The 17,779-nt window shown below is 35.5% G+C and overlaps 1 protein-coding gene across 7 annotated transcripts in view; it reads left to right on the top strand.

Annotated features, from left to right (window-relative positions):
- NUP98 (nucleoporin 98 and 96 precursor) overlaps positions 1-17,779 on the top strand; it is a 106,987-nt gene that overhangs the window by 16,160 nt on the left and 73,048 nt on the right. For 6 of the 7 annotated variants that reach the window (XM_028514294.2, XM_036028883.1, XM_036028882.1 and 3 more), the window contains exons 2-9: positions 2,776-2,877; positions 5,649-5,750; positions 5,863-6,039; positions 7,616-7,755; positions 9,244-9,351; positions 11,396-11,576; positions 12,960-13,123; positions 16,991-17,131. In XM_028514294.2, the coding sequence (XP_028370095.1) occupies positions 2,802-2,877; positions 5,649-5,750; positions 5,863-6,039; positions 7,616-7,755; positions 9,244-9,351; positions 11,396-11,576; positions 12,960-13,123; positions 16,991-17,131 (1,089 nt within the window). In that variant the 5' untranslated portion in view covers positions 2,776-2,801. The remainder of the gene's footprint in view (positions 1-2,775; positions 2,878-5,648; positions 5,751-5,862; positions 6,040-7,615; positions 7,756-9,243; positions 9,352-11,395; positions 11,577-12,959; positions 13,124-16,990; positions 17,132-17,779) is intronic. The other variant, XM_036028879.1, reaches the window with a different exon arrangement.

The following is a 17,779-nucleotide window of genomic DNA, read 5'->3' as shown; positions in this document are numbered from 1 at the left end:
ACAGTGGCCTGGCTTTTGGATATGGGATATCCCAGAAAGAGAATATGACTGTGGGTGAGGCTGTACTCTTCAGCAGAGGAGAGACAGTTCTGAAGAGGACTGATAGCTGAGGGTTGTTTTCTGCTAGTACTTTTCAGCAGCTGGGACAAACTCCTTCAGTCCTGATGATATCTGTGTAGTTGGTGTTATTACAGCTTCCATTAAAGGGAGTCAAGGTCAAGATGATATGCGTAAACAAATCATAATGTGCTATGGAAATGTGGAATCCCAGAAGAAAGACTAAGAAGGCTTATACAAGAGATGACATTTGAGCTAGGTTTTAAAGACTGAGTTAGTAGGTTGTTTGGTAAGGGCAAGGGTGGAGGGGGACATATTTCATTGAGTCAGTGACATTTCATAGCATAGTCAGGAAAATGAATTATTTTTGAAAGAGCAAAGGGTTAAATTATTAGCCATTCTTTAATTTCCAGCAGTCATAATAATCACAAGGCTCTTTTCAAAATCTCGGTTTGCTTCCATGGTGATAATTTTTTTAAAAAAACATTTAGAATCCCAGTATGATAAGGGTTGAGAGTAAGCCAGGCTCATCCTTATCAGAACCAGAAAGATAGGCTGAGCTTGAGTGAGGTGCTTTTCTTGCAGTAAATTGGATTTAGTCCCTGCATCATCCATTGTTCTTGGGTTTGGAACAGATAAATTTCCTTAATACTACATACGTTCTTGCTTGTTGCTTAGTATATTTCTTTCTAGGATTGAAGGTGTCCATGGGAAGTCAGAAGATAGTTTAAGCTGGAGATCCACCACTTACCACTTCTTTAACCTTGGGAAACTTGCTAAATACCTGATGCTGTTTTCTTATTTGTAAGGTGGTAATACATAATATCCTTTTAGGGTTGTTGAGATGATATGTAAGAGCTTAGAAACTGTAAGGTATTTCTCAGGACACTTTATTACTACTTAAAATCCCTTTTGAAATATATGTGTGTGAATCTAGTTTTCTGTGTTAAGATTATTAAAAATCAAATTTTGATTGTTAGGAGCTGTGGATTGGGTCTGTGGAAAAGAGATTCACCAGTTAATATAAAGACCCATTCCGTCACTTTATGACACCTTATAAATGAGGAAGGCAGGAAACTTAGAGCAGATCTCAGTACTGAAAGAGAAATGATGATCACATGAAATAGCCTATACTTCCAAAGTAATGCATTAGAGTCACTTGAGTAGCCTTTCAAAATATAATTGTCTACATCTTAACCCTGTGTATTTTATTTCAGTATTTTTAGAGTGGGACCTGGAGGGAATGTGTTTTGAAAAGCTTGCCAGCTGATTCTGATGTGGTCCTCTTAAACCACTAGTTTCAGTGAGCTTTGTTTAGTTAAAGGAGTTATTAAATTCCTTGATGTTGGGATAAAGAACTAAGTGTTGGAGTTTTTTTCTAGAAGAGTTTAGGGGACAGAATATTAATTTCAATAAATACATTAGGTATTTAGAGACAGCTTCATCTTTTCCAGTATTACACAAAATGTTTCAGGTGTTAGAATACCTGGAAGTGCTAATGGACACTAGAACAACAAAAACCCGTATAATATGTATAAGTATTTATATATAAGTAAAAATATATAAATATTTATTATACTTAATATTAAGTATAATAAAATTATACCTAATTTTATTATGAGAACAAGGCATGATTTTACTAGAAGGAAAAAACTGCATTGTGTATATATAATAGGAAAATCATTGTGCCTGTCAAAAAAATCCAAATAAATGCAATTGGCTATATATGAGGGTTTTTTTTTTTTTTTAAATCCTCACCTGAGTATATGTTTATTGATTTTAGAGAGAGTGACATTGGATTGGTTGCCTTGCCTTGACCAGGGATCCAACTGCAACTCTTTTGGTGTGGGCAACCTTTTTGGTGTACAGGACACTTTGGTCCAATTCATTAAATAACTGGGTGCATGATTTAGATAATGAAGGGGGATCATTCATGTGAGGCTGGATGGTTTTCACCAAAGCTACTCTGTAATGCTCCCAGAAGTAGTAGAAAATAGGTAAGTAAGAAACCATAGAGAAAAGTCTTTAAGAAGTAATCTCAAAGAGAATGTCAGGGCACCAGAATCTTTGGGACCTGGAGATGGGAGGAGGGGTCACATAGTTTGAAAATAATTAATACTACAACATTTTATATATAAAAAAGGGAAGAAAACTTTTACAATTCAAGCTATGGGAAATAAACCCTGACAAAAATTTTAGCTTCTTGGGTGGTTAGAATAGCAGAATGTCATTGTAATTTTTTTTAAATTAAAGTGCATATTTTATTCAAATGTCCAACTTTTTTTTCATTTTTTTTTTATTTTAATCATTGTTCAGGTACAGTTTTCTCCCTTTTACTCCCATTCCAGCCCACCCACCCAACCCTCCCCATCATTGTAATTTTTGATGGGAATTATACACTACCTCCTACATGAGCCATATCAAAATCTGGTATAGTGGACCTGAAATCTTCATTAAAAGGGTAGGCTTATGTTTTAAAAAGCTGAAAAACATTGTTTTAAAAGGGATGGGTTTTGGTGGGATCTGAAGTTTAACCTCACATTATGCTATTCATCCAGCTGGATTTCACAAGCTGAATTTTAGGTTAATGAATGAGAGTGAACATTATGCTACATTTTAAATAGGCCTAAGGGAGTTTATGACCTAATGGGGTTTTCTGAAACAATTACATTGTATTCTGTGGTCTTTAAGCTGATACTTCTTTTTTCTTCTTTCCAGCTTTCTGAAGCAGAGTCATTTTGAAGATGTTTAATAAGTCATTTGGAACTCCCTTTGGGGGTGGTACAGGTGGCTTTGGCACAACTTCAACATTTGGGCAGAGTAAGTTTAAAAAAAAAACAAAAGGGGAGGAGGAATCATAAACTATTCTTATTAAGAATGAATTGACTCTGATGGCTTTCCATAGGAATTTTATTCATTGTTTTTTTTATAACAATACCTTTTTAAAAAATCAGGATAAGCTCTTGTGAAAATTTTCTAAGAAAACAGAAATAAATTTTGAGTTTTCATAGCTTTCTGATCATTGGTAAATACTTAAAAGATTTTTATATTGGTCTTTTTAGCAGAAAGTTTGTTTCTAATTTTTAGACCAAGTCCCTAATCCCCACAAACCTTCTGGAGATCCACTTCCCTTCCTACCCAGCATTGTACCTGACACTCCTTAGTTACCTTAGCAGCTCTTATTAACTCATTTTTAAACTTTTTGTTTAAAAATTTGTGTGTGTGTGTGGTTTTGTTTTTTTTTTATTCTTTTGTTTTTGCAGCAACACTGGTTAAAAACGTACGTTTTAGGTATACGACATAATTTGATATCTATACACGGTAGCATGCTCACCACCAAAAGTCTGGTTTCTGTTGCCATGCATTTGACCCCCTTTACCCATTTAGCCCTCTCCTCAAACCCCCGTCTCCTTGCTAACCACCAGTCTGTTGTCTGTATATGAGTGGTTTTTTGGTTTGCTCATTTCTCTTGTTTTATATTCCACATATGAGTGAAACCATACAGTTTTCATCCTTTTATTTTTTTGTCTGACTTATTTCACTTAATGTAATACCCTTAAGCTTCATTCATGTTATCATAAATGGCAATATTTCATTGTGGTTTTTTTTATAATGACTGAGTAGTAGTTCATTGTGGTTGTATGTATGTGTGGGTGTATATGTATATACAGGTCCAGCACAAATAACGCCCCTAACTTTTTTATCACAAAATCATAAGCATGTAATTCTGTAACATAACAATATCACACTCATTCAAGCATACCATATGACATTTTAGGTAAGATATTAAAACTGTAATTTATAGTTTTATAGTTTATAATTTATAATTATAATGCCCATATTATTATTCTACCAACCACATTCAAGCAGGTGTTATTTCTGCCAGACCCTGTATATCTCACATCTTTATCCATTTATCCATTGATGGACACTTAGGTTATTTCCATATCTTGGTTATTGTAAATAATGCTGCAGTGAACATAGGGTGATAGGAACATGTGAACATACTTTCAAATTAGTGGGGGGGTTAAAGATTTTGTTTTTAGAGAGAGGGGATGGGAGGGGAAAAAGAAAGGGAGAGAAACATCGACATGTTGCCTCCTACATACGCCCCGATGGGGTGGGGGGTGGGTACCGAACCCAAAACCCAGACACATGCCCTGACTGGGAATCAGCCTTTTGCTTTGCAGGAAAACCAACTGAGCCTTACCAGTCAGGGCTCAAATTAGTGTTTTCATATTCTTCAGATACTACCCAGATGAAGAATTGATGGTTCATATAGTAGTTTTATTCTTAATTTTTTGAGGAACCTCCATGTCATTTCCTGCAGTTGCTGCACTAATTTACAGTCCCACTAACATTTTTGCCCCACATTTTTGCCAACACTGTTTCTTGTCTTTTGGTAATAGCCATTCTAACAGTGTGAGATGATTGTAATTACACAAAAGTGTGATGAACTGTCATGTACTTGTCTCTTAGCTTCAGCAATCAGCATTTTCCCAGTCTTGGTTTTAATCCCTTTCTTTTTAGGGGAAGAGGAATATCTTAATGCAATCCCAAAAGTTGACTCTAACTGATCAAGATTTTCAAAAAGCATAATTACAACCCTCAAACACACATAATAAAAATGACAATAGGGAACATCTTTCATGTGTCTTCTGACCTCTTTAAAGTACTCTACATCTAAGTCCTTGGTTTTTTAAACTAAGAATTCCCATAAGAGTCAGCTTTGGATTTTTCCCCCTCAAATATTTCCCATCATAGAACTATGGAATTAGGATCTCGAGTTGGAACCTGAATATATGTGTTTTGAAAGCACTTCCAGGTCATTCTGATGTGCTCCTCAGATTAAGGCCCATTCACCCCAGTGACTATGGAGTGTATGATGTGTGGAAACACTTAACACTTTAATTTTGACAATTTTACTTTTGTAGGGTTAGCCAAAAAATCTGTATGGCTTTTATTTCTGTAAAATAAAAGGCATTTTTCATTTTCACCAATAACTTCATTGATTTGAGTGTTTTGAGTATGTCAGCTATCTCCCGTGTGGTATAACATTGATTGTTCTCAATTAGTGTCTCAATTTTGGTCACTGTCAGTTTCAAGTGGTCTCTCCGAACATGGAGCTTCATCCAGTGACAAATCTCCAGCATGAAACTTCACAAACCACTTTTGACACATTTAATCAGTCACAGCACCTTCTCCATACACTGCACAAATCTTTTTTTGTGTGTTTCAGTTGTGTTTTTGCCCCTCTTGAAATAATAAAGCTTAATATGTCAAAAAGGTTGCTTTTTCCCCATCTTCAATATTAAAATGGCTACACAAAAATTCACCAGTTTTGATGTGTTTTTTTAATGTATACTGATATGACAGCTGTTACAATACACTCTTACAAAAGAGTGTTTTACAATAAATAAAACGTGGCTTAATTTTAACTATAATTTGTAGTCTGATGGAATTTTGAAAAAATAGCTTAGACCAATAGATTAGACCAATGGTCATATCCAAATGCAGAATATTAACAAATAATAATATTCTTTTTCATTGTGTCACCTGGTTTAGATAATACCTGGATTTGGCTTTTTCAGATACTGGCTTTGGCAGTACTAGTGGAGGGGCATTTGGAACATCTGCATTTGGTTCTAGCAACAATACTGGAGGCCTGTTTGGAAATTCACAGACCAAACCAGGTAAGGGTTTTATTTGGAATAGAATTGGTTTATTCATAGCTGATACAGGACTTTACATAGTGGCTCTATGTGAAGTCTATTTAACTATTTTTTACTCCTCTCCATCTCCCAGGAGGATTATTTGGTACCAGTTCATTTAGCCAGCCAGCTACCTCCACAAGCACCGGCTTTGGGTTTGGCACATCAACAGGAACATCAAATAGCTTGTTTGGAACTTCAAGCACAGGGACCAGTCTTTTCTCATCCCAGAACAATGCCTTTGCACAAAATAAACCGACTGGCTTTGGGAGTAAGTAGGACATCATTGGACATCTGCATCTAACAATTTGATTTGCCTGTTGAACGTGTACTCTTCCCCTCAGTTCAAAGCCCCTCTGCAACACTTTTCCCCCTCTCCAGATGGCAGAGTCTCAGGGAGAAGAAAACTTGAAAATGTACTAAAAGTTTAATAGACTAGAAAGGAGGGGGAGAGATGCACATGTCACAGGAATGGAAATCAGAGAAGCATTAGTATTTTAGGGATACGCAGAAGTAGAGGCACCTAATACAGAATGACCAGAGATAGGATGAAAAGCCACATCATAGTAGTGTCATTGGTATCAAGACAGGAGAATATCCAGGAGCCATGTATGTAGCCAACAGTATTACATGGCACGGGCACCTTCTTGTCCCCATTTCACATTTGGTGTAGAGAGACTAAAACAGCAGTGACAAGTACTAGCCATGACATAGTTATTCCTCCATTTCTTGCCTATGGCAGATATTTTTAATTGATAGCTTCTCTTTCTCCTTTGGTCTAAATGTGGCCTGGGATGCTTCTCCACACAGCACTTTAGTTGAATAGATGTACCCAGTGAGTTGATACATTCCCAGCACAAGCAAATGGCAGAATGATTAAGTTATCAAGCTATTAGTATTTTACAAAGGGACAGCTTTTGTGGGGATGTTTAGATTTTTAACCATGACAATGTAAAATGCAATCTAAAAGTGCTAATTCAGAAGAGATGTACCTATTTACTTTAAACTATATATTAGAACATGTGTTTGTAAAGAAATAATTTGCCAGTGAAAAAATCACATTTTTTTTAACTTGGTAATTAGGATGTCACTTAATATTAAATAGTACTGGTAGATAGCTTTTCATTGCTTGCTGACATTTCTGGGTCTGTGTGTACAACTAACTTAGAAATAGTATCTAATATTTTGAAAAATATATTCCTTAGATAACAGTTAAATTCACTTTTATGTAATTTTAAAAATCAGCTTTTTGGGAAAGTGAGGTAATGAGAGGAACTAGTTCTTTTTTATAAAATGATCACCAGGCCTACTAATTTTTCTGTTATTTTTCTGTGTGAAATTTTACATTAACCTGTGTTTAGTTGCCATAATGGGACTATTTGTGTTTTAAACTTTTTGCTTATGTGCGGGTGTTTTGTAGTAACATATGTAAATAAAATATATTATGACCCCTGTTGAAGTCTATTGTGATAAGATGTTTTCAGAAATACAAGCTCATTTAGCATTAGTCTTGCCGTAAAAGGAGAAAAGAGATAAAATTTATGATGAAACAAAATACTGTTTCTTTTACCTTGTTTTCCAATTATGTGCAAGAGGGACTTCATGGAAACTTAGTGGACTCTAGAATTCAGATTTTGTGTCACTTCAAAGTTGTGAGCCTGGAATTGTGTGTGTATGAAACACCTGTTTGAAGGTTCTTACTAGTGAGAAAGATAAATTTGAAAGAAAATTGGAGGTTGTGAAAGTACTACTGCTCTAGTTTCACAGCTCAGTTCATCTTTCATTCTTTACTATTGCATTCTTACATTCTTTGCTGTTACCATCTAATTTTTCTTTCTAATTCATAGATTTTGGAACAAGTACTAGCAGTGGGGGACTTTTTGGAACTACAAATACCACCTCCAATCCTTTCGGTAGCACATCTGGCTCCCTTTTTGGGCCCAGTAGTTTTACAGCTGCTCCTACAGGGACTACTATTAAATTTAATGTAAGTATTTTCTTCTAGTGTTTGTAGAATTTCTCTCCCACTTGTGTGTTTATTTGCAAGATGAATCATAAAATTTCCTCTGGTTTCAGTTATGCACAGCTTAGTCTCATTTTCCCTGGAAGGTGTGTTGAGAACAAAATCTCTATTAGTTGTATAGTAGAAAGGAAAGGTCTTGAAACAAATCTTGATTATAATGCAAATTTGAATTATATTCAACCCAGTCAACTTTGTATTCACATTGTTGATTATAATAGCTAGTATAAGGTTGAACTTGTACTAACTATGTACAACTTGGCCTTTGAATAGTCAGCCATTCTTTATAGAAATAGAATATCGGAGCAAACTATAGGAAAATAAGGCCTCTTTAAGGAGATATATGGAATAACTCATCAATATTGAACTTTTGTTGATGAAATGACAAAATAGGGCAATAGAGTTTTATGTTTTCTTTGGCTTTTTTGAGAAGAGTTGGGTAGAAAATTAGAGTGGAAACTGTTTAAAAAATATATGGAATACCACTTGATCGAAGATACCACTTGATGTGATTGGTTGGGAGACACTTAGGATAGGCTGGAGGCAGTTAGCCTCATGGTAAAAACAGGGCTTGGCAAAACTTCTAGTTAAAACTTACATGAGAAAGTGAAGAATTTCTCAGGCAATGTGGTAAATTCATAATACTGAATTTAGAATTCTGAATTTAAAGTAAAATTAAACAATAGGGAAAACTACTATGTGTTATTTCTTAGAAAATACAATAAGAAAACTAATTTAAGTAGGAATCTAGGTTTTTTTTATAATTTTTCTTTTCTACAGGTATTTCTTTTTTTCTTTTTAAAGATTTTTATTTTTTATTATTTATTTTCAGCGAGGGAAGGGAGGGAGGGAGAGAGAGAAACATCAGTGTGCGGTTGCTGGGTTGCTGGGGGCCATGGCCTGCAACCCAGGCATGTGCCCAGACTGGGAATCGAACCTGCAACACTTTGGTTTGCAGCCCGCACTCAATCCACTGAGCTACGCCAGCCAGGGCTGGAATCTTTAGTTTCTTATTGTGCTTTTTCCCTCTTAGGATTATAGGGAGAAAAAAACAGGTTTCCATGTTTCTTATTTCTTAAATGCAACAACAGCTATAAAGTGGGCACTTTAGAGCAGAAAAGGTGGTTTAAATGTATATATTAGGTAAAGTGGATAAAGCCTTTTTTTATACATAAGTATATTTTGGTAGATAATTAGCTTGGTTATGGGATTAATCCCTGGGTTTGCAATAACTATTACTGACTTATTAAACTTATAGAACCTTGATGTAGGGAGAGAGCAAAAATGCAATGTATTTAATCAAGCACCCTGGAAACCATCTTGATAGTAAAAGACCTAGTGGACTAGTAATACAGTTCAGTGGTTGCAGAATTGTGTTTGTGAGAGTGGGGATATAAAGCTTGGATTTACATGTTTGCTTTAGACTTTCCAATGTGCCTTTATCTTCCTTTGCAGCCTCTAAGTGGTACCGATACTATGGTTAAAGCTGGAGTTAGTACTAACATCAGTACCAAGCACCAATGTATTACTGCTATGAAAGAATATGAAAGCAAGTCACTAGAGGTCAGTAAAATGCAATACAGAATATCAGCTTAACCTTTTAATTGTACTGGAAAGCAGCTTTTGAAAAATGTTTTTGATTATTTTTAGGATCAAGCGGTTCACACTGGGTTTATGTAAAAAAATCTAAAGATCAAATTATTTTTTAAATTAATGTATTACTTATAGGTAAGTATTGTTTTAGGCAGGAATAATATTGAGATTGTACTGGCATAATTCTACTAGTGTATTGGGATTGGTTGTTGCCCACACTACATAGTGTGCATATAAACTTACACGTGTTTTTAATAAACTTATGCAAAATTATAAGTATATAACATAATAAATTTTCATTAAGTAAATATGCCATGTATCCAGGATCTAAAGAAAAAGCATTAAGATGGGGAGAAAATATAGACAACTATAATTGAACAACAATAAAATCGTTCAAAAAAACAAGACAGCATTATCAGTATCCCTAATGTCCCCACCCACCAGTCAGAATCTGCCCCTTCCAAAGGTAATTACTATCCTGAATACCCATGTTTTGCCTATTTTTATATACTCTTTTTTTTAGAAACATTATATATTATTTTTTATTTTTTGAAGATTTTATTTTCAGAGAGAGAAGAGAAAGAAAGGGAGAGAAACATCAGTTGGTTGCCTCTTGTTCACCCACAGTGGGGACGCGGCCCACAACCCAGGCATGTGCCCTGGCAGGGAATCAAACCAGTGACTTTTTGGTTCACGGGCTGGCACCCAATCCACTGAGCCACATCAGCCAGGGCACATTATGTATTCTTAAGTCTGTCTTTCATCATCAAGATCACCCATGTTGTTGAATGAAATTAGTTTGTTCATTTCCATTGCTGTCTAGTAGTTCTTTGTACTTTTTGATTGTCGACTCTAATTGTAGCTGTTGCTTTTCCTATATCCCAGCTGTGTTTGCATTATTGGAAAGTGCAGAAACACCCTGACTTGTGAGACAAAGCTGTTAAACTCTGTCCCTTCTTTTCCTAAACTTTCTAAACTCTCTAGAATCCTGTCTTTTAATCAGCTAATTTTTATATTTGGAGTGGGAGTAGACAAGATTATTATACTAAATAATAAAGAGCATTGCACTAAAAGAAAGTATTACCCTCATCTCTCTCCCCAGCTGCCTGGGTCATTTTAATAAACTCATCTCACTTCTGTCAGCCATTACTGTTCTGCAGCCCATTTGCAAAGTAGATGCATTGAATAAAGTCTGACGGACATTCTGCGGTCTTTTTATTAAATGGAAAGCACTATTAAATATGATTTAGGTGTACTATGCTGCCTCTTGGCAGACTTAATCTCAAGAGTTCATACAAGCAGGTGAAAAAGTTATAAAATGGAACAGATCTGACAAAAACAAGGAGAACCTTTTAGCAAAGAGGGCATACTAACTAATGATTAGTAAGCTATTGACTTGGTGAAGAAGTTAAAAAAAAGAAAGAAACAGAAAATGAAATTGTATATTTCATGAATGAACATGTACAGTTTACTGCTGGGAAGAGATGACTTTTTGTTGGGTGAATCTGCAAGTGATTCTTACTGATGTTGATATTCATCGTGTGTAGTCTTTTTATGTCAGTCCCAGCCTTTTATTTGGAGCTGATGCCAGTTGCATGTCTAGTTTTGAGGGCAGTAAAATAGAATCAGCAAATCACACTGTTTTTCATCCTTTTCCAGTATTGTGGCAGCAGTATACATCAACTTTTCCTGTGTATTGTCTTTTTGCTGGAAAATGTTGTATATTGAATAAAATTCGCTATTAAAAATATTGTTTATAAAAAAAATTAAGATGGGTTGGTCCTTTCACCTGTAGTTTTATGGTCTTTATGGTATGGATTTTAATATCCACTATAAACTATTGAAAATGTTTTTTTCTAATGATATTAGGTTAATGTCATTTGTAGTTTTTTGTTTTGTAGTCATGGTCCTTGTGTGATTATAGATCTTGAATACTAAATTGAAGTATTCAGTCTCCTAAATAATTTGTTTTGGCTGCATGGTAAGATTGGAAATATGTTTTCCCTCACTCTAGGAACTTCGTTTAGAGGATTATCAGGCTAACCGGAAAGGCCCACAGAATCAGGTGGGAGCAGGTACCACAAGTGGATTGTTTGGGTCTTCTCCGGCCACCTCCAGCGCAACAGGACTCTTCAGCTCCTCTACCACTAATTCAGGCTTTGCATATGGTCAGAACAAAACAGGCTTTGGAACTAGTAAGCACTTGATATCATATTGGGCCATATTGAGGAGGGATAGACAACTAAAAGTAAACTATAATTATCATTTTGTATAAGTGCTATGGAGAAAAATAATTCAGGAGGAATTATTTAGGGTGCTGGAGGAGTAAGGAGTGCCTGATATGTATGTGGGGGTGGAGAGACATACAGTTTTAAATGAAGATGTTTAATAAGGGCTTTATTGATGAGATAACATTTGAGTAATGGTCTGTCTGAAGAAGGTGAGGGATAATATAACTGTACAGATTTTAGGGGGGAGGGGAAAACATTCTAGCTAGAGGAAACTATAAATTTAAAGATCCTGAGTTTTTGCCAGGGAGTGGAGGACAAGGGGAAGTACTGAGGCATATAAGGACAATGTGTTGTAGGACTTTGTGGGCCAGTGCTGAGATTTGAATTATTTGAGTTGGGAAGCCATTAAAGGGTTTAGAAAGAAGTCATGTGATTATGAGTGAAAGATTATTGTAAAGGCGGTTATATTAAGAGTAGATCGTAAGACAACATGAGTGGAAACAAGTCAGTTAGAAATCTGTGTTCTGTCTACATGATAGATGATGTGGTGTGAATGAGAATGATGCTATGGAGATGGTAAGAATGTCATATTGTGGACTCAGTTTGAATATAGAATTGAGGGGATTTGCTGATGGATTGGTTTGATGTGGGATGTGAAAGAGGGAAGTCTAGGGTAACTACTAAATTACTTTATAAATATATTACTTTTGTAAAGGTAATATATATACGTGCTATAAAGTTCATATAATACAAAAAAAGTATGTAACCAAAGGTCTCTTCTTTCCTTCCCCAGCTACCAGTTTGCCTCTGGAGAAATAAACAAGTTAGATTTTTTCATAGATTTCTAGAGGGATCTGTACACACACACACAAATACATAAATAAACACATTTCAGTGGCATTTAACATTCTTTTCAATCTTGGTATTCTGTGATTTAGTTTAGCCACATATTCTTTTGCATTACACCCTATGCTGAATATATTGATATAAAGAAAAAGCCTCTGTTCTCAAGAAGAACTTAGTCTAACAAGGTTAAAATACAAACATAGACTTCGAGTATAGTGTGGTGTCTTTTAAAATAGAAAAAAGCTGTGGGCTGAAGAAGGAAGGTTGCTTAGCTCAGCAAAGGTTCTTGGGGTCAGACTATTATTGTAAGAGTTAAAGCCTGAAGCAAATCTGGAATTAGGTGAAGAAGGATAGGAAATGAAACAGTTATCTGGTTTGAGTAGGGTAATTGGGATACATAATTAATATAAGACTATTGTTGTTGTAACTGGATACTATGAAGTTTAATGTTTTGTTTTTCTCTACTTATTTTTCCTTTCCTTCATTTCTGTTTCCTGAAAGGTACAACTGGATTTGGAACAAATCCAGGTGGTCTCTTTGGTCAACAGAATCAGCAAACTACCAGCCTCTTCAGCAAACCATTTGCCCAGGCCACAACCACCCAGAACACTGGCTTTTCCTTTGGTAATACCAGCACACTAGGACAGCCAAGCACCAACACCATGGTAAGGAAATAGGCCCATAATTTACTCCAGGTCTTGTTTATAGAGCTAATGAGGCTTCTAATCATGTCAGACAAGCAAGTTCTACCTGTGCTACATTTCTTAAGGATTGATGGTATGTAGTAAAGGGAAAAGAGCAAAATCTTTAAATAATTAAAGCCTAAATTCCAGTTCTGGCTCTACTCTGTACTCATTGAAAGGCTGTTGAGCAAGTCACGTATCCTTTCTGAGCATATTTTCTTATCACTAAGAGCTGCTTAGTGTGCTACAGTTTGCCGTCCTGAAGCTACATCTCAGGACATTGACTCCAGCCATTCTATAGATTATAGAAGAAAATACTTACAAATTACTAACTGTATTTCAAAATATTCTTTTGGCTTGTTCCTTTAAGCAGAGTTAGGCAGTTGTTTAGTTGGTTAAAATAAAGGGAGAACTAAACCTCAGAGTCATATTGGGTAATTGCTACTTCTGTGCAGAAACTGAAAGAGAAAGTCTTTACATCATTACCAGTTTGTTTCTAGGGACTCTTTTAGGGAAGTTTAAAATTAAAGTTAATTTGAGGTAGGATTTTTTTTTTACTAGAATTCTTGGGATTTACCTAGTCTCTAATTTTTGTTATGTTCAGAGTTTAATTTATTAGAGATACTCTGCCTGATTAAAAAACAAGTACAGCTAGACCACAAAATGATCAAAATACTGTCAAACCAAATTCAGTAATATGTAAAAAGGATTATATACCATCACCAACTGGGATTTATCCCAGGAACATTGGTGCAGCATATGACAGTGTAATAAGCCATAGAAGCAGAATAAAGAACAAAAACCACACAGTCACCTCACTAGGTGCAGAAAAAGTATTTGACACACTTTCATGGTATAAACAATGAACAAAGAATAAAAGGGAACCCAGAATAGCCAGAACAATCTTGAAAAAGAAGAAAGGTTGGAAGACTTACACTTCTTATTTTTAAAACATACTGTAAAGCAATAGTAATGAAGGCTCTGTGGTACACGCATAAGGTTATACACATAAACTAGTGGATTAGAATTGAGAGTCCAGAAATCAGCCTTCACATTTGATTTTCAGTAAGAGTACCAAAATAATTCAATGGGGAAAAATAATCTTTTCAGCAAATAGTGCTGGGACAACTGATATTCCATGTGTAAAAGAATGAGGTTGGACTTTCTTCACACCACTGTGGTAACTATAAAAATTAACTCAAAATAGCCCTGGCTGGCGTAGCTCAGTGGATTGAGCGTGGGCTGCAAACCAAAGCATTGCAGGTTCGATTCCCAGTCAGGGCACATGCCTGGGTTGCAGGCTACAGCTCCCAGCAACCGCACATTGATGTTTCTCTCTCTCTCTCTCTCTCTTTGTCCCTCCCTTCCCTCTCTAAAAATAAATAAATAAAATCTTTTAAAAAAAAAAGCTGTGTTAAAAAATTTTTTAAATGTTAGGGTATAATTTGCCTACAGTGAAATTAACCCTTAAAAAAAAATAAAAATTAACTCAAAATAGATCAAATACTTAAATATAAGCACTAGAACATAAAACTCTTAGAAGAAGTGAGGTAGACAGTGGTTTCTTTGATGTGACACCAAAAGCAAAAGCAGCAAAAGGAAAAATTGATCAGGCTTTATCGAAATGAAAAACTTGTGGCCCCTGTTCAGTGTGGCTCAGTTGGTTGGAGCACCATCCCGTAGACTGAAGGGGTTCAATTCCTAGTCAGAGAGCAAGCCTGGGTTGCAGGTTAGGTCATGGTCATGGTGTGTACAGGAGGTGACATATCAGCATTTCTCTGTCACATCAATGTCTTTTTTATGTTTCTCTCCCTCTCTCTTCAATCAACGAGCATGTCCTCAGATGAGGGTAAAAAAAAAAAAAGGAAGAAGAACTTTTGTGGATTGAAGGTATACAAGCGAAAACATGGGAGAAAATATTTGCAGGTCATATATCTTTTAAAGGACTTACATCCAAAATGCATCAAGATAATATAAAGAATGCTTATAATTCAATAACGACACAATAACCTATTTAAAAATGGCCAAAGGGGAAAAAATTGGGCTAAAGACTTGATTAGATATTTCTCTAAAAAAGATACACAAATAGCTAATAAGCACATGAAAAATAACATCAGTAGTCATCAGGGAAGTGCATATTGAAACTGTAATGAAATACCACTTCAAATCCACTAGGAAGGCTATAAACAAAAAGGCAATAATGAATGCTTTCAAGATTTTGGAGAAATTGGAACCCTCATATATGCAACCACTTTGGAAAACAGTTTGGTGCTTTCTTCTGAATGTTAAACAGGATTACCATACTAGACCACCTTGGTCTTTTCCCAAGAGAAATGAGAACAAAAACTTGTATATAAACTTGTATCATAATATTGAAAAAGTGCTAACAACCCAAACGTCCATCAGTGCTGAATAGAAAAACAAATGTGATACACACACACACACACGAATATTTAGCCATGAAATGGGGTGAAATACTCTGATGCATGCTACAACATGGATGGACCTTTAAACAAATACCACATTTTTTATGATTCCATTATATGAAATGTTCAGAATGGACAAATTCATGAAAAAGTAAATTAATTGTTGGTTACCTAGGAATGGGGAGTGACTGCCAGTGGGCCCAGGACTTTTCTTTTTTTGTGTTGTTTTTTTTAAGATTTTATTTATTTATTTTTAGAGAGAGGAAAGGTGGGAGAAAGAGAGAAAGGAAAATCATCAATGTGTGGTCGCTTCTCATACACCCCCCACTGGGGACCTGGCCTACAACCCAGGCATGTGCCCTGACTGAGAATTGAACTTGTGACCCTTTGGTTCACAGCCGGTGCTCAATCCACTGAGCTACACCAGCCAGGGCAGGATTTCTTTTTATAGTGATTAAAATGTTCTAAATTTAGAGAGTGAGGATGGTTGTGCAACTCTGAACATACTGCTACCAGAGCAGGAAGAACATCAGGCTGCAGTTGCTAGTAATGTCTGGAGAACTATGTGAGGTCCTAAGGTACTTACTTTGAAGGGGACTGAGGCATCATTGTCCTAGGTACAGTGTTTCTTGTATCTTCGTTAAATGCCTCTTTTTCACGTTACATGGCTGGATACTTTCTGGACAGACTTTTAAAACATTGAATAGTCCACTTTAAATGAGTAAATTTTATGGTATTTGAATTATATCTTAATGAAACTTTATTGTTTTTTAATAGTTTACTTTCTATTGTATTTTTCATCACTTTTTATATTCTTTATACCTTCTTCCACCTCCACCCACCCCCTTAATGAAACTGTTGAAAAACACCACTTTGAATTCTCAGTTCAGTAATAGTCCATTAGCGCAGTATTTTTCTTTTGTTAACTAACATAAGTAAAATGCCTTCTTAAACACTGGATGATACGAACTTCGCTTACTTGAAATCCAGTCCTGTCACTCAGTTGCTGTGAAATTGGGCACTATTTTTTTTAATTCCCACCCAAGGATATGTTCATTGATTTTTAGAGAGAGAGACATCAATGTGAGAGAGAAACCTGAATCGATTGCTTTCCATATGCGTGCCCTGACTGGGAATTGAACCCACAACCTTTTTTTGGTGTACCAGACAATGCTTCAACCAACTGAGCCACCTGGCCAGGGCATTGGGCAAATTTTTAACTACTCTGAGCTTTATTTTCTTTTGGAGGATGGCCCTGCTTTTTTAGGGTTGTCGTGAAGAAAAGCAATGCTTGTATGTAAAATATTAAGCATAGTATCTGTCACATAAACTTGAAAAAATGGCATGTATTATTATTAATCTAAGACTTTTAAAGAAGACTGACTACTGTAGGAAATCTTTTAATCTGGGTTACCTGTTGCAGGGTTTATTTGGAGTAACCCAAGCCTCACAGCCCGGAGGTCTTTTTGGGACAGCTACAAACACCAGCACCGGGACAGCATTTGGAACAGGAGGAACAGGCCTTTTTGGGCAGACCAATACTGCATTTGGTACTGTTGGTTCGGTAGGTTTTTACAGTTGATTATATTATGATAAAGGAATTTCTAAGAAAGATTTGACTCTTTTAACTATTTTATTGGGTATATGATTTGATACTGATGATAACTAAAAGTTATTTGGTGCACATTAGAATAATTGGGTAACTTTAACCAGGTTACTTTTTAAAACATTTTTCTAGCCTGTTTTGTGTGAGAAGTTGATATTTGAGAATTAAATATTTTTGGCATTAATCAATTTGCTAAAATTGTTGGGTGTTTTCACAGTTCTCATGCTGTTAGAAGCTTAACTGAATTATTTTCCTTGTTAAGCCATTTAAGTAAAAAATTACTATTTTGGAATGTACTTGACCTAAAAACAATAGTAAATTCCATATTACCACTTAAACCATATGAGAATCAGTATGAAACCCTCAATCTCTACTATGTTCCCATTATTAAAAGTTTTGAACATGATGTTCAGTTTTTGTGGAGAATGAAATCTGTTATTTCTTAAATTTGTGTAGCTGATTGAGGTGAGAAATTGAGAAAATTATAGAATGCCTCTAAAAGTTATTTTTAAATAGCCTTATTGAGATTTAATCCATATGCCATACAACTTATCCTTTTAATATTTGCAATTCAGTGGCTTTTATTATATTCAGAATGTGCAGGTG

The sequence above is a fragment of the Phyllostomus discolor genome, chromosome 6 (assembly GCF_004126475.2).
Source record: "Phyllostomus discolor isolate MPI-MPIP mPhyDis1 chromosome 6, mPhyDis1.pri.v3, whole genome shotgun sequence".
NCBI classification, from domain to species: domain Eukaryota; kingdom Metazoa; phylum Chordata; class Mammalia; order Chiroptera; family Phyllostomidae; genus Phyllostomus; species Phyllostomus discolor.
The sequence above is the reverse complement of the archived record's forward strand: the minus strand, read 5'-3'. Positions and strand labels throughout refer to the sequence as shown.